The sequence below is a fragment of the Phaseolus vulgaris genome, chromosome 5 (genome assembly GCF_051622355.1).
Source record: "Phaseolus vulgaris cultivar YP4 chromosome 5, ASM5162235v1, whole genome shotgun sequence".
Classification (NCBI taxonomy): domain Eukaryota; kingdom Viridiplantae; phylum Streptophyta; class Magnoliopsida; order Fabales; family Fabaceae; genus Phaseolus; species Phaseolus vulgaris.
The window spans coordinates 3,033,641-3,058,027 of NC_143502.1; the positions used below are offsets into that span (position 1 = coordinate 3,033,641).

Sequence of the window (24,387 nt, forward strand, 5' to 3'; positions counted from 1 at the left end):
AATTAAAAAAATTGTTATCTATATAATATATATAGAGAGAGATTTTCTCATTTAACCTACATATTTTATATTCTTATTTTAATATTAATTATATTTTAAAATTAGTTATATACTTTCACTTATTCTTATTTTCTATATAAAATATATAAAGTAAATTCTATCAATATTCTGTTTTTTTATTAAAGATTTCAATATATAAAGTTTATTTTTCAATTTTTTACATCAATGTCTTTCCTCTGAATTTAAAATATTACTAAGGGCAAAAATAGAAAATAATATATATATATATATATATCAAATAATTAAGAGAATCTCTATGGGTAAAATAAAAAATAATAATATGTATACACCAAATGTAGGAAATCTAGATTGTATATTGTTATTGATTGTAGATATATTAAAATATATTAATTCTAAATTTAATATATTTTTAATAAATAATAGTTTATATAATTTATTTATTTGTATGTGGTTTTGTTTAAATTTGAGTTTTATTTAAGAAATTTAAATTTAAGATTAAAAGAATTTGCAGTCATCAATTAGATATAAACAGGAATGGAATGTGAGAGAATAAAACCCTTAGAAGTTATAAATAAATAAATAAAATATTCTGAAGTAATTTTACATAACTTAAAAGAATATATTAGAAAGTCAAATAGGCACATTAAAAAATCTCATTTTGTTAATGTGCGTTTGCAATTTAATTATGATATTTTATTTATATAAGTTATAATTTAATGTTATTTTATTTATACATGTAATATAAATAAGATAATTACAAGGGAATTAAATGTTTAATTTGAAATCTTTGCTTGTATATATGAAATTAAACTAAATAGTAACAACTAGTGAGGGAAATCTTTGACATTATTACTGTATTCTGTGAACTATAGACACTGATGAACTGCTAAACTTTTTCACTGTCTTCTAGAAAATAAATTCCAAATCTCAGAACTGCATTATGTGGCTCATTCAAAACAAAGGTAAAATACAAGCATGTACACCAAAATAATGTAAATGAATGGAGATCAAAACCAAATCATTGCCACATAACTGTTCATAGAGAAAGGCTTGTTTCAGAAGTAACTTGATTGAGATTGCAAGAGCTCAAGCTCAGCCAATACTTTTGCAACTGTTGACTTCAATCTAGAATCACTCTTCTGGGCAAGATCAATAAGAACCACCTGAGCAGATTCTCCATATTTCACTCTATGTTCTGCAACTTTGAATATTCTCTCCAACATCCATATTGCTTTTTCTTGAACCTTTGCATCACCAACTTCTAGACTCTTTATAATAGGTTGCACACCTGATAACTTGGCAATGGAACTCACACCACCTTCCCAGATTTCATCTTGCAGAAGAGTTGAAAGAGCATGCAAAGCAGCTTCAACTGCTTGTCTCTCAGAATCTTCCAATAGTTGGATGAGGGGAGAAACAGCACCTGCTTTGACCAAACAAAATGTGCTGTTGACAAAGCAATATCCATCATGGACTTCACAGTATGCATTCACTGAGGGAGGAACACACAACCACCTTGACTTTCTAGACTTTCTAAGAGACAGAGAGTTCTGAGATAGTTGTGCAAGTGAGGCTGCAGCCCTTGCTTTTGTGATTGGTGAACCGGTTGAGAGCAGTTTTACAAGCAAAGGAATCACCCCTTGTTCAGCTGAGAGAAGTTGCAGTTTTTTGTCTGATGAATTTGTGAAGCGAATGATAACACTGGCAATACTCTCTGCTAAGGTATTTGTTGTGGATGAGTTACTTCCTGTGATAGTATACATGATGGATATCAAAATGGGAAGCAAATTTGCCCTCTGCAGTATATCAGTCACCTTTTTGTTACTAGCAGGAAGATTACTGAGTATGCCAACAGCTGCAGCCCTTTCACTGTCTGATGTTGATGTTGAGACTATGTTAACTATGTTCAAGAGGTGAGTTTCATCAAGATGTTCAGTTAACTCATCTGTTAGATCTTTAGAGAGAGTGTACAACAAATGAAAGACCTTACTCCTGACTTTGGTGGTGTTTTCCTTCATAAAGGGTAAGAGGAGTTGAAGTGCACCTTTTTCCTTCATTTTGCTTCTCACTCTGGATGCACCAGGATGAGAGGCTATGTTATTTAGAGCTTCTAATAAATGGCCCTGGATTATAGGGCTGGAAAGATTCAAAAGGGAAAGCATCTGCTGAGCCACATCTTCATTGACAAGGATGGATTCAGACTGAGCAATTCTTGCAAGAATGGCTGATGCAGGCTCACGCAAGGTCATGAGGACAGATGTGACAGAGAAAAGAAGTTGCAGCAGAGATCCTGCAATTCCTGATCTGATCAGACGCTGCACGTTTTCTGGCTTGGTTGACAGATTTTGCAGCGCGTTTAGAGCTGATAACTTGGACTCAAGTTTCCCAGTAATGAACATATTGACAAGTGGCTCAATTGCCCCATCTTCTCCAAGGGAAAGTTTGCTGTGATCAGGGAGTTCCAACCTTGAAAGAGCTGTCGCCATTAGGATCTTGTTCATGTCAGACCCTACAATAACAAGGTTGTAAATTCAGATACAGGAAATCCTGAATCACCTTGAAAATGATCGTATATCTAAGGACTAAATGAAAGTTTTTCTCTCATAAGATCAAATTAAAAATGAGTGCTACTCATAGGAACCAGACATTTATTTAAACCATGATAAAAAAAATATTATTTACCCTACATGTGTAGCACGGACACGGAAACTGATATTTCGACATGTATAATCTCCAAAATGTAGGACACAGATACACGAATCTATATATTATGTCATCATGAATTATATAAATTGACAATCAAAATTTATGTGAACAAGTATAGCTGGATTTTTTCTTTCTGGAACAAATATGTTATGTTTTTCATCACTGGTTCAAGAGGATTTGTTCCTTATTTCTATAATCATAATAAAAACTTATACAATAAGTTTGAGTTTATTGAAAATCACTATATTTGTCCTTTTCAAAATTATGTTGTAACCATGCTAGAACTGTAAGAGACTCAAAAAAAATATATTTTGAATTGAACACTTATTCACTGATATGTATCTTACGAGTATGGTACTGTCAGTGTCTGATACGTGTGTCATGAACATACTATTTAAGAGGCGTGTTCGAACTTTGTAATATTTAGATAGAAGAAAACACAGCAAAATTTTACATGACAGAACACACATTATTGTGTTTGGAAACTGTTGATTCAGTGAGGGAGACAGCCAAAACTAGCAAATTAACATTGAACAGGATTTAAGTGTAAATTATGTTATCCCAAATAAACACATCATGATTTTCACCTACGATAGCCCAACTTCCTCTGAACCAAGGAGACTACGCAAAGCATTACATGCTCCAATAAAAATCAAAATTGTTTAATAGATGGCTTTGATTGAAACCAAATGCTAATTCTGCTGCTTCTACTGCAAACAAACCCAACCAATCTCTAGCTCCTTCTGCTTAAATTCACAAAGATATAATGGCTCGATGATATATACTCCTAAATTACCTGTAATATCATGAATGAATGGACCACATATATGATGGAGAAGGAAGTGATGGTATGAGACAAGGAAAATCCTGCATTACCTTCTTTCAAATACTGCACAAGTGGCCTAAAGTAGCCAGCCTCAGCCATATGAAGTGCATTTTGAGTATTACTAGACAATATATTCAATAACTTTGCTGCGTCATGTGAGGCATCAGGGTCATCCCCATTAAGTATAGAAACTAACATAACAATGCATCCTTGAATTCTTCCAATTCGCCGGCGAACGGCCTGAATGTCAGAGAGCTCTAGCAACAGCCCTACTGCTTCCTTCCTCTCCTGTGAATCTCTTGTCAGTGACTTCACCACTGCTGATAAGAACTCAATATCTACCATCTTCTCCTGCGGTGAACCACTTTATAAAAAGTTAAAATAATCATAGATATTAAGAAAATAATGATTATCAAATTATAAGTAATTATTGTACACAATTATAGTGATAATCTCATGATTAGGAGATAAAGTTTCCATACACTTATATATCTGTACATGGAGTGATTGATGTAAATATATTTTTCTTACCATCTCATATTTTTATATACAATTTTCTTATAATAGGTGAACAGATTTAGACCAACAATTACAAGAAACGTCTGCTTAAGTTAAGGGTTTTACCTTTTTCTCATCATTTCCTAAAGCAATACTTCTTAGCAATCGCATAATTGCCAACCTATTGTCTGCCTTACACGAACCTAGACGGTTGAAAAGAATGGCAAGAGTTGCTTCCTCGTTAATCAAGCCACCATCAAGTCTTTCACTCCTTATGAACTCCTTCAGTCTCAAAAGTGAAACTGCAAATTCTTCATCATTGCCATTCTTAAGTTGCAAAACAACATCATCAATAGAAACGTTAACTACTTCCTCTACTATTTCTCCACTCAGCTTCACGTCACTGCCTGAAGCCTCTGATTTTGGACTTGAAGCCACACTTGAACTGCCATCAAATCTCACATTCATCAATAGCCTTTGCAATGTGCCAATCTTTTCTCTGAAATCCATGGAAATTTCTAGGCTGGCCACGAGCAGAAGGCCAAAGGATCGACCTATGTCATGAGTTATGTCCTCAATTTGCTTGATTGGCTGCCTCAAATTCGAGTTTTTTGTCAAAGCCTTGGCACGCCTCAGCTCACTCTCAACAGACTCCAAGGATTTTCTTATAGGTGGCTTGTCCAAGACTGCGTTTTCATCTCTCAAGTCATTGAAGATTGGTGAGAATTTCTCAACCAGCATGGCAAACTCAGCAAAAATATGTACCTCAATTTCAGAGTTCTTAGCAAGAGAAGCAACCTCATCGGCTAAAACTATCAGCTCCGACAACAGCTTAGAAAAATTTCTCTTTTCCACCACTTCCATCTTGCATACGAAAACTGAGTTTATGCAGCAAAACAAAAATCACTCATCACTCATCGGTTGCAGAAGATCCTCAATTGGGCAACAGTAGATATCTAGAGAAAAGAGCTAACATAACAAAATATCAATACATAAACAAAGAAAACCACACAAATAACATAGACACACGAGAATAATCCAGCATAAATAAAACCAACAAAAAGTTTAAAGAGTGAATACTGAATAGAACCTATCCGGAGAAAATGCAAGGATGACTGAAGAAACAGACAAATTCACACTGTTTGACCTTAGAACCAAACTTGCTTAAAGCTGAGATATTTTCAGATACCCAAATTCCAAAGGAAATCAAAACCACCCCACTTCTTCTTCTTGTTCTTGTTGTTGTTATTTGCTTTGAAAGCAGAAGGAGAAAACAAGTTTTTGATCTTTATTTACTTTTGTTATGTTTGGTTTGGAATATAGCAAGGAGAAGGTGTGTTGTGGGTCATTATCAGACGGCTGTGAGGTGTCAAATATAATAAGGTGGAGACATATGGTTTCTTTGCTTTGATCGTCATGATCACGTTGTGGTTCCAAGCAAGTGAAATTGTGAATGATGGAAGAAGACCAAGTCAAAACCTGAAGCAGAAGCAGTTCCTTGGAAAGTGTTTTGTACTAGGAAAGTGTTGTGTGGTTGGATGATTTTGCTTGGTTTTCAGTTTCATTTCCAACCATTTTTCTACTTTGAATGCTAACCAGACTTCTAGATGGTGGGTGGGTCAAACACTCTAAACACTGCATAGTACCCATCTCACTTCAGCCATAGCAAATACCACATATTTTCCCACACAATTATTATTACTTTTCTTTTTCAACTTGCCTCTGATATTATTAGGACCACTAGGATCTTCACAAGTGGGATAAAAATAAGAACAACTACATCAAAATTTGGGTTTAATCATTTTTTTTTATGATTGTAAGTCTTATCAATTTTACCATTCAATTAAAAATCTATGATGTATGAGTGAAATCAAGCAATGAAGATTTATACTATTCATTAATGATTAAACATTATATCTGTTAAGAAAATATTAATTTATAGTTTTGGACAGATTTTAACATCTATAATATTTAGAATATTGAAAAAAAAATGAATTTATTCATAATAATTGTTTATATATATTACTAATATTATCTTACTAATAAAAATACAGATGTCACACTACATATTTTTGTTTCGTAATAAAATGCACTGTCACAATTACCACGGTAAAAGAAATAGCTACCAAAAGGCTATTAAATAGCACTAAAAATGTATCAAAATTGTAAAATGAGTACCATAAATAATTCATTAAGTCTGATACTACACATCATTTCTACTTCACCTACCTCCCTCGTGTTTATACTTCCACCTTCATTAATAAATCATAAATTTTCATTTTATTCTATTTTTTATTAAAATTCACATTATGTAAATTAAAAACAACATTCAATTTCTTTTTTCAAATTGGGTAATCCGTAACTCATTTGATAACTCAAAAATAACTTTTGGATTGGGTAATCTATAAGTCATTTATAACTAAAAAATAGCTTTTGGATTGGGTAATCCATAATTCATTTGATAACTAAAAAATAGTTTCGAGATTGGGCAATTCATAAGAAATTTGTTAACTAAAAAATAGCTTTCAGATTGGATAATCCATTAGTCATATTATAACTAAAAAAAATATCTTCTGAATTAGATAATCCATAAGTCATTTTATAACTTAAAAAATTACTACCAGATTATGCATTCAAAAAACATGTGATCATGAGTTTTGCTTCATTCTCATATTCGGTATATGTTTAGATTACCTAATTCATAAATTTTAAAATTCTCATATTCGGTATATGTTTAGATTACCTAATTCATAAATTTTAAAATTCAGTGTTTATGTTCTGGATTATGTAACACAAAACTTAGTTTTGGATCAGGATTAACTTTCCGACTTATCTAATCCAAAACACAATGATGTATTATGAATTGAATAATCCAAAATGTTATTCCAGATCTAAAATTTAGTTTCGTATTACATAATCCAAAACATGATTACTTAACATTGAAACTTACAATTGGATTACCCTATTCATTACATAAAAAAATCAATGGTACCCATGCATGTAAGAAAGTAGAAAACTCACTAAAAATTACACCACCACCAACCGTCATAAACACCACCACTGCAATCACCATCATCACCACCATCTTCAACCCACACACCTTATTTACTCAGAAACAAACCGTAAAATATTGTGTCTTTTATTTTTTATTTTTTTCGTGAAGGAAAATTTAGGAATTTTAAAGTTTATGGGAGTGACTGAAGAAGTGAAGGAGGTGCAGGAAGAAACAGCCCTTTAAATATGAAAATCATTTAGGATGCAAGTTTTTTAATCTAGTCCATTTAATATTTGGGTCGACGTCGAGCGTAGACTTCGACCAGAGATACTATTAGTACTCCCTTTTTTAATACTACACTTTCTCTCTCTTTGTATTTTTGTTTTCAAAATACTTCGTAAATTAGTTTTCACTTTCCTTAGTATAGTTGCAAACGATTTAAGATGAAACTCATTTTATTTTTTAATATATATATATATATATAAAGAATTCTTTCTTTTAGTTACACTTTATTTTACCTTTAATTATATTTTAAAATTAAAAAAATATAACAATATATAAAAAAATATACATATAATATTTTTATTTGTTATATTTTAAAAATTTAAAAATAAAAATAAAAAATAAACTATACAAATACTATAAATAATTACCATCCACTATTTCATTATTAATATTATTTTTTCTTAAAATATATAAAGACACAAATTGTTTTTCCTAGTAATGTGTGTCTATATATATATATATATATATATATATATATATATATATATTAATTAGCTTAAATTCATTTTGTCCTGTAACTTTGTTTATAATTTTAATCTCTATAAAATTTGAATTGCATTTAATTCCTTACCTTTTCAAAATTAAGTAATCTCGGCCCTTATATGCTACCTAATTATAAATAAATTATGTTATGTATCTATATGAATTATTATAGTTTCAATTACGCATTCACATAATATATTAATAATAAGGTTTAATACAAGCTATTTTAACATGAACGTTAATATTCTTTATTAATAACGTTCGTATTCCTTATTGACAATTGAACGTAACATTAGCAAAAGTTAAATTTGTTTAATTTTAAAAATTGAAGCACGTAATTTGTAAATAAAATATTTAAAAGATAAAAATTACCATTTTTTAAGTCAACTTAATTTAAATAAGATCTAATTTAAAATTAACTTCAGTATTAATATTTGAAATATTCTCTCCTCCTCTCTTTTACACAACTTTTTTAAGGACAATTATAAGGAATAATAGTGCTTACATAAACATTTTTATGGACTATATGATAAACTTTATCAATAAAACTTTTACATATTTTGCTTGAGTATTAAAGTGTCACTTGAGTGATGTTCAAAGGGAGAATTTTCAAATAACAATGATTCAAGGGAGAATTTGTAAATAATAATTCAAATAATATTAAATTTATTTATGGATAGAAACTGTATATAATGATTCATATATAACATTAAATTTTACTTATAAATAGATATGTATAGCTGAAATTGGTATATAATAGTGAATGAATAAAAAATTGTTGACAATAATTGATAAATAAATTTGAATTTGATTAGAATGAATGGATTGTTTTAAGTACTCTTCAAAGCCCTTTGTTTTAGTAACTATTTTGTATTAGTTTAATGTTATATGTAAGGTAACAGTGAAGTTAAATTAAAAATAGAGATATGGAGTAATTGTGAGAATTATTTAAAGATAGAATGAGATAAAGAAAATGAGAAATGTTATTAATGGAGAAGAAAGAATAAGAAAAACAGAGTTATTCTATGATTTGCAGCAGCATTCTATCTTTAATAAGAATAACAAAAGAATGATGAATTACCAACACTCTTCCACCCTATTTAACGACCACACATGTCAATGCAAAACATTCCCTCAACACTATTTTCTACTTTTTCATTCCACTCTTTAATCATTCTATTAATGCTCACTTTCATTATCTGGAAATGAATATTTTATATTAAAAATGTTTAATGTTATTCTTTATTTAAAGAAATACAAAACTATCAATTATCAATTATTTCTTTCTAATATAGAATTCTCCTTTAAATATCTCCTTAAAATGTTACCAGAGTTATTGTTTAAAATGGAATAACTAGGTAAACTGAATCAGCTTATGAGAAATAATGTGATAATCCTTATTAATACACGATATTTATGAAAGATAATCACAATCATGATAATCTCCTATACTAATTCAACATTAATACATAATATTAGCGAAGATACTCGAGACCATGACAATCTCATGATCTATAATTCCGAGACTTCACTATCCCTCCATAGATCGAGATGAACAACTCGTCATTCGCTCAGTCAATTCACAGTCTTCAGTCTTAATTTGTGGAGTGTGAAAAGATTTAAGTTCAAAGACATTGAGGTGAAAAACTTGATTATTCACATGAGGATTCAATTTAAAATAAATACCAATTAATATACAAAATATTTCTTCAAAAATTATTTTTTTACTTTTTCATTTGAATCTAACATTCAATTCAATGTTGACTTTGATTTTGTGAAAAAGAATTATTATATAAAAAATATATTTAATATTAGCTTTAATTTAAACATGTCTCATATGTTTAACTTTTCTAATCTCATTTTTCTCTTTTTTTTTTTCCTATTCCAATCTCTTTTTATTTCATTTTATGAAAAACTCACACATTTAATCTAATTAATACTTAGTATTTTATCATTGTTTTAATAAACCACTCTTGTTAAGTTATTCTTAAATAATTTTCAAAATTTAGTCCATATCATTAATTTTAATTAAATTTCGGTGCTTCCTATAGCGCATTAATTCCATGTAAAATAGTTGTTTAGAAAATTCATTAATATTTTCGAAAGTTAACATTGAAAAATGAGAAAATAACATTCTTTTCAATAGCTTAATTATTTATTGAATATAATTAAAGTAATATAAAATAAAAATTAGAATAAGTTTACCTCCTATAAAAGAAAATTGGATTTATTCATAAAAAATGATAAAAATTATAGTTAATATCATTTTCATAAAAAATATAATTTCACATTACCTGCGGATATCATCTTAATCCATCTGTGAGTAAATATTATGATTATTTTAATTAATATTATGAATAAACACTAAGTCTTTAATCACACATATTCATATTATAACTATTATTATTATAAATATATTTTATTATTATTATTATTATATTATATTTATTATTATTATTATATAATTATTAATGGAAACATAAGTGTTATTGTATATATATATATATATGAATCCGTAGGTAAATTCAACACTACCTACCAACTATTATTCACGGATCTTATTACCTACTAACTTTATTACCCACAAATCTCTATTACCTACCAACTATTATCGTAATAATTATATACATAATATTAAAAATATTATTATAATATGAATTCATAAATAATAACAATCAAAACTAATAAGTATACATATTCTTAATATTATGAAATTAATAATATTAATATAATAATTTAAATAATATAATTAGTATTATATTAATAATAATAATAATATTAATGATATTAGTAATATAACAAAATTAATAATATTAATAATAATAACATTAATAATATAAATACTATAACATGATATATGATTAGATTCTAAAATAGATTAGATATGAAGTGGGAAATTAAAAAAGAAGATAGAAGAGAGAAATGGAGGGAGAAAGGAGAAAGAAGAAAGAAAAAGAATGGTGCATCAGAGTGGATGACTATTACACTAATAATATTAACATTATTCATAGTAATAATACTAATATTTCAATATAAATATAAAAAATATTAATAAAAATATAAATATTAATAATATAAAAAATATTAATATAATAATTTTGTTAACAATATTAATAAAAATATTATTAATATTAATGATATTATTAATATTAGTAATATTAATATTATTTTCTGTTGATATTTTTTATATTATTATTGTTAATATTATTATCTTATAGTAATAATAGTTATTGATAAAATAATGTTGAATTTCCTTAAGAATACACATATCCATGAATAATAATCAATATGTAATATTTAATTTACTTAGGAATATAATTGTATAGGTAAAATTAATATATAATGTTGAATTTATCTTTTGACGTAGATTTGTACATAATAATTCGTAAATAAATCTAACATTTTGTAGAATGGATGAATTTTTTTTAAGCACTTTCCCAACCCCTTTGCTTTAGTTTTTATTACTTTAATGTTATATATGCAGCACTGAAGTTAAATTAAAATTAGGAATATGACTAATTGTGACAATTATTAAAGATAATGTTGTGTAGAGTTTTTCATAAAAAAAAAAAGATAGGGAGGGAGAAGAAGAGAAAGACAATGAGATAATAAGAGAAGATAAACATAAAAAGTGTTATTAATGAAGAAGAAAGAAGAAGAGAAATAGAGTTGTTCTATGGTTTACAGCAACATTGGTTTGAAAAACAAGTACCACCATGAGCATAGAAAATACTTAAGCAGAAAAAGCTACACTCTTTGGCATTTGGACAATGCCCATCTCTGCTGGTGCAAAACAACCCTGCTGCTGCTGCATCACTTTCTTCATTCTTTTCACTAATTTCCCTAGCTGAAGAACACACAATCAAACCAATGCATAACATTCCCAACAAAACCATCTTTAGATTCATCATATTCAAACCCATTCTGATACTCTTTTCTTTTCTTTTGTATCTGATAAAACAAAACAATGATGCATTATACCAACACTCTTCCACCCTATTTAAACACCACACATGCCAATGCAAAACATTCCCTCAACACTATTTTGTAACTTCTTCATTCCACTCTTTAATGATTGTATTAATGCTCACTTAAATGACTATTTTATATTAAAAATGTTTAATGTTATTGTTTAATTTTTTTTTTTAAAAATAACTATCAATTATTTCTTCCTGATATAGAATGTTACCAGAGTTATTTCTCAAAATCCATTTTTAAATATTACAATAGTTATTACTTAATATCGGATAGATGGATAAATTGAATCAGTTTCTGGGAGATAATGTGATAAACCTTTAATACACTATATTTGTCAAAAGATATTCACAATCGTGTTAATCTTCTATAATAATTTTTTATTAATATATAATAAAGATAAAAAAAAATATGTCAATCTCGTGATTTTTGGTGAAGATCCCTTATTGACGAGATCTTAGACCATATTTCTAAGATTTCACTAACTACCTATAGACCAAAGTGATCAACTCAATCATTCACATGTTACAATTTTCTAACTTAAAGTTTAAACAATTTAATATGTTTGAGTTTAAAGACATGGAGATAAACAAGGGGGTCATTATAACATATAAAATGAATACCAATTAATACACTATTAACACTCATAAAAATATTTAAAATATTATCAATATTAATTAAAATATTAACAATATTATTAATATTAATAAAAATATTAATAATATAAAAATTGCATTAATAATACTAAAAAATATTAATAATATTAAAAATGACATTGATAGTGATATAGATAATAATATTAATAAAAAATTTAATAATAATATTAATAGTGCTAAAAATATTAATAATAATACTATTAACACTCATAAAAATATTTAAAGTATAATTAATATTAATTACAATATTATTAATATTAATATTAATAATAATATTAACAATTATTAATGTTATTGGTAATACCCACTAATTTATATACGTAGATAAATTTATCTTAAATATCTATTAATAGATAATACTCACGGATCTATATATGTAGATAATACATACATCTGTGTAGGTAAATTTGTCCACGAATGTATATCCATAAATAATATTAATAGTAATAACATCAAAAACGTATTAATAATACTAATAATAATATTAATAACATTAAAAATAATATTAATAATGATATTAATAACACTAATAAAAATATTAAGAAATTATTAATATTAATTACATTATTAATAGTATTAATAAATATACCACTACAAAGAAAAATGGATTTAATGTAGGTTATTTAGCAAGGTTAATATAACTCTGCAAATGAAAACCTTCGTTAAATTCAATTCTAAATGTTTATTCTAAAATTTCAACAAAATAACGGAAATTTTTTTAACCTTTGAATACCTCATCAAAATAATAGAGGTTTTTTAAACCTTGGTTAAATTTCAAAAGTTTGTTCTAAAACCTCAATAAAATAACGGAGTTTTTTTTTAATCTTCTTTAAGTTCTAAGGGTTTATTTTAAAACTTCGACCAAATAATTGAGGTTTTTTTAATCTTCATTAAGCTCCAAAGGTTTATTCTAAAGTCTCGGAGGTTTGTTTACCTTCGTTCTATTTCAAAAGTTTATTCTAAAATATCACTAAAATAACGGAGGTTTATTTTTAACCTTCGTTGAATTCCAAAGGTTTATTCTAAACCTAGTAAAAATAGCTTCATTTGTGACTTTTTTCATTATTTTTATGAAAAAATTCAAGCATATGAGTCAAATACATCTTTCCTCTCACAAGATATATCAATTGAAGATTCACTAACTCATGTCTTTGGAAGTCAAGAACATTGTGGTCGTGTTCGAGGGATGGGTTTGTGACCTTACCCTTCTCATGTGTTTGGATATACTAGGAATTCTCGCACTGGGATGTCTTCAACTACTTCTTATGTAGCAATTTGATGTTGTTTGGGTCAACATTAAAAATTGTAGCAAATGTAGTATAACTTTTGTTGATAGATTGTCTATTTTTTAATGTGTATGGTTTTCTCACTCTTTTTCATGATAAATTGTGTTTTAATATAGGTTATTGCATTAAAGTCACAATTGGGTGAACAAAATAAAAGATATGAAGAACGTGAAAAAAGATATGAAGAATGTGGAAAAATATTTGAGACAATGATGAATTTTTCTTTCAAAATTATTAAGGTCAATTGCCTCCTAGGTTGACTATGTTCAATCCTTCATTGGTAATGTTTTTCAAGGTCAAACTTGTTTTATTTTTCAGATTTACATTTATAGTTGTGATACATGTTTATATTGTAGGTTTCTCATCAAGGAAGTGTGCCAACTGGACATCAAGAGGAACATATGTGATTGTTGAAGAATTTAGTATAATTATGGAAATGATTTTTGACCTATCTTGTGCTTTGTGAGCAATACGTTGTTTTCTTGTAGTACTTCATAGTGTTATTCGTCTTATATTACTTTCTCGTTATTTTTTTAACTCATATTTTGTGTTTAATTTGAATTTCAATGTGTTATTTTGGTATATTTTTATAAATATTTTGATATATCTTATCAATTGATGAATGTTAAATCCATTTTTTTTATTTATTGAAAAAGTACTTTAACAAACATAGATAAATAAATGCAATAGATGTAAATAATTGTGATTTAAAAAAACACGTGAATGCCTAAATGATAAATGAATAAAAAAAACCCAAATTTTCATAGTTTTGAAACCTATGTTATTTTTTTTATAGAGGTTTTGGAACCTATGGTATTTTACAAAGGTTCTAAAACATTTTATGGAAGTTCTGAAACCAGTGGTATTTTACGGAAGTTCTGAAACCAGTGGTATTTTACGGAAGTTTTGAAATTTGTGGTGGTATTTTACGGAGGCTTTGAAACTGTCGTATTTTATAGAGGTTATAAAACCTATGATATTTAACAAGGATTCTGAAAGGCTTTTCGGGAAATACATTCCCCCATAGATGATTTAGCGAGAGAATCTGCAACTCTAAATAAATGACTTATGGAGATTTTAACCCTGAATAATATAAAATAATTCTCGTTCAAACCATTTTTTCTTATAGTGTACTAATATTAATAATATTAAAAATAATATTAACAATATAAATAATAATTTATATGTAATGTTTAATTTACCTATAGATCTATGGGTAAACTTCATATATAATATTGAATTTATCTCCTACTACGTAGATCATATTTCATAAATAAATCTGAATTCTTTTTAGAATAGATGAATTGTCTTAGCTACTCTCCAAACCCCCATTTGCTTTACTAACTATTTTGTACATTCAATGTTATACATGTAGCACTGAAGTTAAATTAAAATCAAGGATATGGACTAATTCCAACAATTAATTAAAGATAATACTGTGTTGAAGTTTTTCATAGAATGAAATAGAAAGAGATAGGGAGGGAGAAGAAGAGAAAGACAATGAGATATGTTTATGTGTGTTATTAATGGAGAAGAAAGAAGAAGAATAGAGTTGTTCTAGGGTTTGCAGCAACATTTGTTTGAAACACAGGAACCACCACCAGGATAAGGAACACTTAAGCAGAATTTGTTACAAGCATTCTTGTCTGGACAATGCCCCTCAGTCATGGAGCAAAACAACCATGCTTCATCATCACTTTCCCCATTCTTCTCACTAATTTCCCTACCTGAAGAACACACAACCAAACCAATGCATAACATTCCCACCAAAACCATCTTTAGATTCATCATATTCAAACTCATTCTGCTACACTCTCTTCTTTTCTTTTCTCTTCTTTTCTATCTGATAAAACAAAGCAATGATGAATTACCAACCCTCTTCCACCCTATTTAAACACCACACATAGGGCAACACTATTTTCTAACTTCAAAGTGTTCCTTCTTGTTTTGTAGTTTATTAACCCTATTTAATAATATTGTTTTGTAGTTTATTCTTCTTATTTAATGAAATGTGGAAACTGTTTGATTTTTCTTAGTGTTAACAACAAGGTGTGAAATTATTTACATTAAATTAATAATAAATTATTGATAATTTTTAATTATTGATAAATTAATTAGAGTCAACATTAATATTTGTAATGTTATAATATGTTTGATTGTAACAATTTTAATAAAAACAAGACCGTTTACGAAAAATCAAAGAAATCATTAAATACAATTATTAAAGAGTTGAATGAATAAAGTAAAAAATATGTTTGAGGTTATAGATCTTCAACTATGAAGTTCGAGAATTGTTATGGTGGGAAAACGTTACTTTTTATTTTATTTTGCTCATTCTTGAATATTGTATTTTTTTTAGTATATATAAATATGTTATTTTTAGTTTTAGTTTTAGTTTTACAAAATATACAATATTTTATCATAATTTTTTTATCAATAAAAAATAAATTAATTAAATGGAATATTTCACTGGTGTTTCGACTCTTTTACAAATTCTGAATGATTTCGTTATCATAAATAACGTATTTTTATTTCAATATTTATAAATATATAATTATTTCTATTTTAATCCTATATATCATACTTTTGATGAGGCTAGAAATATTATAAGTTGACAATTTTACTTACTATAGGAATTATAAAAGAAAAATGTATTCAGAATGAGATAAACCAAACATAAAACAAAATAGGATAAAAAACTATTATCGGGCTAAGGAGTTAATTAAACTTAATAATATTTATATTAATATATAAAATGAATACCAATTAATATACAAAATATCTCTTAAAAATTATTTTTTATATTGTATCATTTGATGTGACTTTGACTTTGTAAAAAATAGTTATTATGAAATCCTTCGTCCAGCTTGATTGTTTTTTGGGCTTTTATATGCATTGGGCTTTGTGTAACAATATGTTTAATTTAAGGCACTTTCTTTCTGCACCCCTACATTTTTCTTCCTGCACCTCCACAATTTTGTAAATTCCGAAACTGATCCCCACAATTTCGGGATCTAGGAGTGTGCTACGGATTCATCAATCCGGAAGTGAATCATGTTGCATTTCGGATGACGGGGTGTTTTGGAAGCAAAGTTGCATAAATTATTGATTTTTGGATTGCTGAATCCGGAAGCTTAATTTCTATTATGGATTGGTGGATCCGGAATGATTTTTTTCAATTATGGATTTCTGAATCCGGAATGCATATTTTGAATTATGGATTGATGGATCCAGAATAGTTTTTTCAATTATGGATGTTTTGCATTTTTTTATTTTGGATTAACACTATCATTCATACTACCGGAAGCATCAATCCGGGAGAATACCAGATGCGCCAATCCAAAAATTTACCGGAAACGCCAATCCAAAAATTTACCTGATTTCATAACATTGTGGGATGCAGGAATAAAAATGTAGGAGTGCAGGAAGAAACTGCCTTAATTTAATTCAATTTCGGTGCTTCCTATACAACATTAATTCCAGGTAAAATAGTTGTTTAAAAAATTGATGAATATCTTCGAAAAATGATTTTATGTTAAATATAAGAACTTATTAGTAAATCATGTTAAAATATAATTAATCATACTAACATACTTAGTTACGATAATTGGCACACTTTCACGCACAAAAATTTATTATCTTTTTCTATAATTGGTTATTATAAATAAGACACTCAATTACTTTAAAATATGAATAATTCTTTGACTATTGTTAAAAAATATCACTTGCATGAATATTTCACTATTCTTAAAAATTATTACTTGATTTATAACAGTCTCATTGAAAATACTCGTGTAAAAATTGAAAATATTGAGAGTAGAAATATTCGTAAAAAGTAAATATTGAGAGTAGAAATGAATTTTTTTTATCACTATGGTTTTTCTACACCATTGTTGTAAATTTTAAAGATTTAATGGCTGCATATTATTTTAATTTGAATTCTTGAGTATTTTAATAATATAACATATTATTTTTAATTTGAATTAGATTGGATTATTATTATCCGTTGTTCTTATACAAATAAGTGTCAAATTATTTCAAAATGCAATAACTTATAATTATATAGCAATTATCATGATAAAAAGCTTAAAATTAAACATTTGTTAAGAGTATCTCAATTTCAGGATGATACTCTGGTTCATCAAATTAAGATTTTAGTTTTAAAAGATATTTTGTTCAACATGACATAAAAAGTGAGTTTTACAAGACCATAAAACTTAAAAAAATCTTAAAATTGTAATCACATAATGAAACACATAAATTAAATTAAATTAAATTAAAATATAATAGAATGACTTTTTTTTTATGTTTTTACTTTGCATCTTGGTATAAATTTGGATTCGTTGAACTATATGAAGTGATTCATATTTATTAGAAACATAAAATAGTATAAAAAAGTAATTTTATTTGAAAGATGGAACATTGAAGTAACATGAGAATTACAATTGGGAGAAGATGAAACATTTAACATGGGTGAGTGCAAACACATTCTTGTTTGGGATTGCAAACACCACTTGCTAAGAATCCATATTTCTTGCGACAATCATTTAAACATTTGTTATTGTCTTGACATTTGTTGAATAATATATCTGTGCAAGGCGTAAACAACGTTCTCTCAACCCTTGTTCCCTCTACCATTTTCAATGATCCTTCATTTTCTACACAACACAAACCATATTCAATATTCAACCATCAATTTAAACCAAAGAAATCATAAATCATGCATAAATTAGAGAGTAGAAAATCCTATAAATTGAAAGCAAAACTTACCAATGCTAATTGAAAGAACCAACATCACCATCAAAATTGAAGTGAAAGCCTTCATCTTAATCTTAGTTTGATTTCAGAGCAATTTGATTCTCTTTTGCTCCATATCATACCATATATATATTATAAGAATATACCATTTTTTTAATTTGATTCTCTTTTGCTCCATATCATACCATATATATAGTATAAGGATGTTTGGTAAAAAAAATAATTTATTAATGTATGATATAGTTAGTGCACATTTAACTCTTCTATACGTTAACTTTGACTTCTTTATATTCTTTTCAATACTACTATAAAATCATTAATTAAAAATCAATTTTAAGTAAAAAATAATATATTCTTTTTAACATTATTAGAAAATAATTAATTAGAAATCAGTGTTAGAGACAAAAAATAATTAGTTGTTATATTGATTAAATTATATATTATTTAAATTTTAAAGTTGGTAACTAACATTTTGGTAGTTAATTAGATACCAATTTAAAATTTACTTACCAATAATATAATCTAATTTAGATACCAATAATTCTTTTAGTATCTACAAGAGTATATAATTTTATCAATATAACAACTAAATATTTTTTGTCTTTAAAATTAATTGACTTCTAATTAATAATTTATTTTATTGTAGTTTTATTTAAGATTTATCATTTTTTATTATTTGTCTCATTTAGGTCATTTAATAAACTTTTAATGCAAAATAGTTAATAATTATAATCTTAATAGTTAATTATATATCCATTTAAAAATTACTATATAGTTTTTTATTAATAATAAAAATTAATTTTAAATATAAATATTTTTTATTTTATAAAATAATATTTAATTTATTCAATGTAATAAGAAAATAAAATTTGAATAAAATAATATTTTTAACCAACCAAATTTTATGAATTATGGATTTAGTATTTTACTGTTATTGTGAGAAACAGTACAAGAGAAAGAAAAAAAATGTCATCTATTCTCTCCCAATTTATAAAAATGTCTCTCCCAATTTCTCTTCTCTCTTCATTTTCTCTCTCATACCTCATCTATTTAAAAAATTGATTATGTCATAATGTAGCTGAGAAGTCAGATACATTTTTACTAGATTAGATTTTCAAACAGACTAAGTTCATTTTTAACTTTCAGTAGTACTCTAGATGTGGATGAGATATGGTCCCAAGTTTCAATTTCTCTTGGAGGGATGTTATTTGATAAAATTGTTTGATTTTATGTTGTTTAAACATGTATAAATATTAGATTTTGATAGTTTGAAAGTTAAATATTGTTTTTGAGGTTGGAAAGGTTCTTGAATGTTATGTGATGGTATGATATGTATTACATATGAATGATGAAAATTGTATGAAATTGATGTCATACATTTGGAATAATGTGTGAGTTGTTGTTTGATGGTACATTAAGTATAAAAAGTCTGTGTTTAATAGAGATCAAATAGTTTCACAAATGATCTAAGTCATGTAGACTAAGATATCAAGTAGTCTGATGAGGGAGTTTATACACACCGAGTCCCACTGTAGAAATTGGATGTTTGGACTTATCCTGATCCTTGATGTATGAATTAGATGTTAGTCACTGGTAGGGGCATACTTAATGAGTCTTCCGAAAGACGATGAATTTATGTGTAGTCAATGTGATTAAAATGAAATCAAAGTGCTATTGGAAATCCAATGATTGTGATTGAAAATAGAGTTTATATGAATGTTGAAATTGGTATTAAAATTTTATATGACAACCTTTAAAGAAATGTTTATAAATGATTAGTTTGATTGGTTCTTTTTGCATGAATAAATATATTATGAAATTTATTTTCATTAGTTTATCCTTGTGTTTCTTGTTGTGTTGTGAATTGCGAGGACTGTACATGAGCATATGATCATATCAAAAGGTCTGAAGGGCTTTAGGATGCAGTTTTGAACCTTATATTGTAAATATTTGTATTTTTATAAGCTCTAATCATCTGTTAAGAATGTTTTGAAAAAGCCCAATCTTATATAAAATTATAATTTATATGTATTTTTGAGATATTATTGTTATTTTGAATTATAATAATAGAGTATTCATTCAGTTACATAAATTAAGTCAAAACATAACGTAATCCCATCTAATATCTTAGAGGTTAGATTAAGTTCCGTAAATTGAAACAGAAATCCAATCAAACTAAAATTGTAAAATAATATTAATATTAATAATGAATGTTAATAGTAATATAATTATTATTTAACTTAATTTTATTAATTTATTAATTAAATATACTATAATAAAATCATTAAATATTAATTAATTTATAGATAAAAATAATTACTTATTATATCATTAAGTTAGATATATATAATGATATATATAATTGTATAAATTAAAAATTATTGGTATATAAAATAATTTTTATTATTAATAAAAAATTATAAAATAATTTTTAAATTAATATTTAACAATAGTTAGTAAGGTTTTAACTACTAGCTCTTTTAGATTTTAAAATTGTGACTAATTTTAATTCTCGAGTAATTAATAATTAAAAGGTTAATAACTAGTATTAATGTTAGATAAAAATTTAAGAATTACTTTATAATTTTTTATTAATAATAATAAATATTTTAGATGTACATAAATTTTTAATTTATAAATAATATTTAATTTAATTAATATAATAATTAATTATTTTTATCTTTAAATTAATTGATATTTAATTATTTTTTATACTGATGTATACTTTTAAAATATCAAATTATTCCAATTCTTTAAGTATTAAAATAATATATTTATTTTTTAACTCTTTAGAAAAATTCAACTTTTAACCAGTCTATAATCTCTCTCTTTTGCAATTCGTAAGTTTTCGATCCACTTGCAACTAACAATTTTCAATTTATAATATTTTAGATTTTTCCATATTCAATAATTATATGACTGTGTTTGAAATAAATAGAAAACTAAATTAATTATGAATTAGTAATCAAATTAGTTATTTTATTTATATTTTCGTATCTCACGACTTATTTCATAGTTTATTCTATATGTTTGTGTATGAATTTAGACGATTATACTTTGTATATTAACATACAGGCTAAGGAGCAAGATTTGAAAAAAAATATAGGAATGATAATTTTTTTATTTCATTTTTTGTAAATAGGTGAATTATATTAAGTAAATTAATAAAGATTAAATGAAGATTAGGAAAAATTAAGATCTATATAGATGGATGAATTGTTTTACGTACTCTCCAAAATCCCATTTGCTTTAAATAATTATTCTGTATGACTCGTATTGTTTTTATAATTTTTATAAGGATTAAACAACCTTTAAACTGTTATAAATATAATCTTGAAGTTCAATTAAAATTAGGGATATGGACTAATTCGAACAATTACTTAAACATAATATTATGATAAGTTTTTCATAAAATGAAATGAAAGAGATAAAGAAAAAGAAAAAGAGAAAGATAATGAGATAATAAGAGTAATTAAACATAATGAGATATGTTTATGTGTTATTAATGGAAGAAGAAGAAGAAAAGGATTTGTTCTAGGGTTTGCAGCAACATTTGTTTGAAACACATGAACCACCACCAGGATAGGGGGCACTTAAGCAGTATTTGTTACAAGCATTGTTATCTGGACAATTCCCATGGCTGATGGAGCAATACAACCATGCTTCATCACTTTCCCCATTCTTCTCAATAATTTCCCTACCTGATGAACACATAAACAAACCAATGCATATCATTCCCAACAAAACTATCTTTGCATTCATCATCTTCAAACCCATTCTGCTACTCTCTTCTTTTCTGGTCTAACTATCTTATAAAACAAAAGAATGATGGATTACCAACACTCTTCCACCCTATTTAAAGACCAGAGATAGGGTTGCTTCGATAGGGTTACTTCCATCTTGTTTGTTCTTAGAATTATTTAAGAATAAGTATAATCTACCTATGTATCGTTTTTGTTAACATATGAGTTTTGGTTTAATCTCCTGTATTTTTGTATATTTTTTTTTCATGTGATGACAAATGATTGTTGTTACTTGAAGTGTCATGGAACTTAACTGAGATCTTAAGTTGTATAATGATACTTAATATGAAAACTTTTATTTAAAAAAAAACAAAGATAGGGCCATTAATGGAAGGCATCCTTCAACACTATTTATTACTTTTTCATTCCAGGCTTTAATAATTATATTAATGTTCACTTTCATTTTCTCTGGAAATGATTTTTTATATTAAGAATTTTTAACGTTATTGTTTATTTAAATAAAAATTTAATAAAAAATATTAATTATTTCTTTCTCATATACACTAAAAAAATATTTTGAAAACTAATTAATTAATCTCTAAAATAATAAATTTAGTTATTAATTTAATTTAAGACTAACTTAAAATAAAATTAATTATTAATTTAATTACTAATTTATAATTTAAAGTAATAAGTAACTAAAGTATATAATATTAGATATCCCTTTAAAAAAGTTAATTTTTTAATTTAAATTAAAGTTAATATTAAATATTTTTTAATGTTATAATATGTTTGACTGCAATACTTTTAATATTATAATATTTTTAATAAAAAAAACATTTACACAAATCAAATCATCATTAAATACAATTATTAAAGAATGGAATGAATAAAGTAAATATATGTTTGAGATTTTAGATCTTCACTTCGAAGTTCGAGAATTGTTATGGTGGGAAAATGTTACCGTCTTTTTTATTTTGCTCATTCGTGAATATTGTATTTTTTTAGTATATATAAATATGTTACTTTTAGTTTCATTTTACAGAATATACCATTTTTTTCTTTTCGTCACCATAAATAAAGTATTTTTTATTTCAATATTTATAAATATATAATTTTTTATTTTAATCCTACCATATGTTTATATAACATTTTGATGATGCTCTAAATATTAAGTTGACGATAGGAATTATGGAAAAAAACGTATTCAGAATGAGATAAACCAAACATAAAACAAAATAGGATAAAAAACTGACTAGAGAGTTAATTAAACATAAAATATAATATTATTTATCTATAACTTTTTTTTTGGTATACATTTGTAACGCAAGTTAAAAGAAACGGTACTAGATCCGTTATCCTTTCTCGCTCCCACCTCTCTTTTTCTTTTTCTTTTTTCTTCAATTTTTCTCTTATATTTCATCTATTCCAAAATTTGATCATCGAAGAATCAGGTACATCTTTACTCGATCAAATTTTTAAACAGAATAAATTCATTTTTACTCTAAAGAGTTAGGTACATCTCTATTCTATTAGATTTTCAAACAGAATATGTTCATTCTTGCTAACTTACTCTTAATACTCAGAGTTCGATTCATTTCTACCGATCAGATTTTTAAATAGAGTAAGTTTTTTTTAAATCTAAAAATCATTTATTTTCTGTTTTTTCTTATAATTTAATCATCAATATTGATGAGGACAGTTGCCCCTCAACTTACTTTTTTATATGTTAAATTTTTGTGATATTTGGATAACTTACTTCAAATTTTGGTTATATTTTAGAGCAATGTCCTTACTTGAACAGAATATCATCAGGATAAGAAATTACATAGAAGAGAAATTAACTTTAATTTTTAATAATACTTTAGGCTAAAAGAATATGGATGTGAAGGGGACGTGATCCCAATATTTAATTTATCTTGCAGGAATGTTGTTGGTTTATATATTGTATTGTTTGTTTCTATATTATTTAAACTTGTAGAAATATTACATTTTGATAATTTAATATTTAAATGTTATTTTTGTATGTTAAATAGACTTTTGAAGGTTGTGGATTCCATTGTGAATGATATTGTATATTGAAATTTATATGGAATTAAAGTCATACATTTGAGATAATGTATGGACTGGAATAATGTATAAAATGATATTTATT

General features: G+C 26.1%; 1 protein-coding gene and 1 long non-coding RNA gene across 7 annotated transcripts; both read right to left on the reverse strand.

Annotated features, from left to right (window-relative positions):
* Positions 1-849: 849 nt before the first annotated feature.
* LOC137834829 (U-box domain-containing protein 43) lies at positions 850-5,713 on the reverse strand. 6 transcript variants are annotated; one of them, XM_068643038.1, is made up of 4 exons: positions 5,142-5,713; positions 4,178-5,020; positions 3,604-3,904; positions 850-2,530 (listed from the first exon to the last, which is right to left on the reverse strand). In XM_068643038.1, exons 2-4 carry the CDS (start codon positions 4,913-4,915, stop codon positions 1,077-1,079), a joined length of 2,493 nt encoding a protein of 830 aa, XP_068499139.1. In that variant the 5' UTR covers positions 4,916-5,020; positions 5,142-5,713; the 3' UTR covers positions 850-1,076. The 6 variants fall into 6 exon arrangements, with proteins under 6 accessions (XP_068499139.1, XP_068499140.1, XP_068499141.1 ...); XM_068643039.1 differs by having other exon boundaries at positions 4,178-5,007; positions 5,142-5,685; XM_068643040.1 differs by having other exon boundaries at positions 4,178-4,929; positions 5,142-5,624.
* Positions 5,714-18,116: 12,403 nt separating this feature from the next.
* Positions 18,117-18,621, reverse strand: LOC137836212 (uncharacterized). The gene is made up of 2 exons (XR_011085210.2): positions 18,502-18,621; positions 18,117-18,389 (listed from the first exon to the last, which is right to left on the reverse strand). It is a non-coding gene; the product is annotated as an uncharacterized LOC137836212 (long non-coding RNA).
* Positions 18,622-24,387: the final 5,766 nt, after the last annotated feature.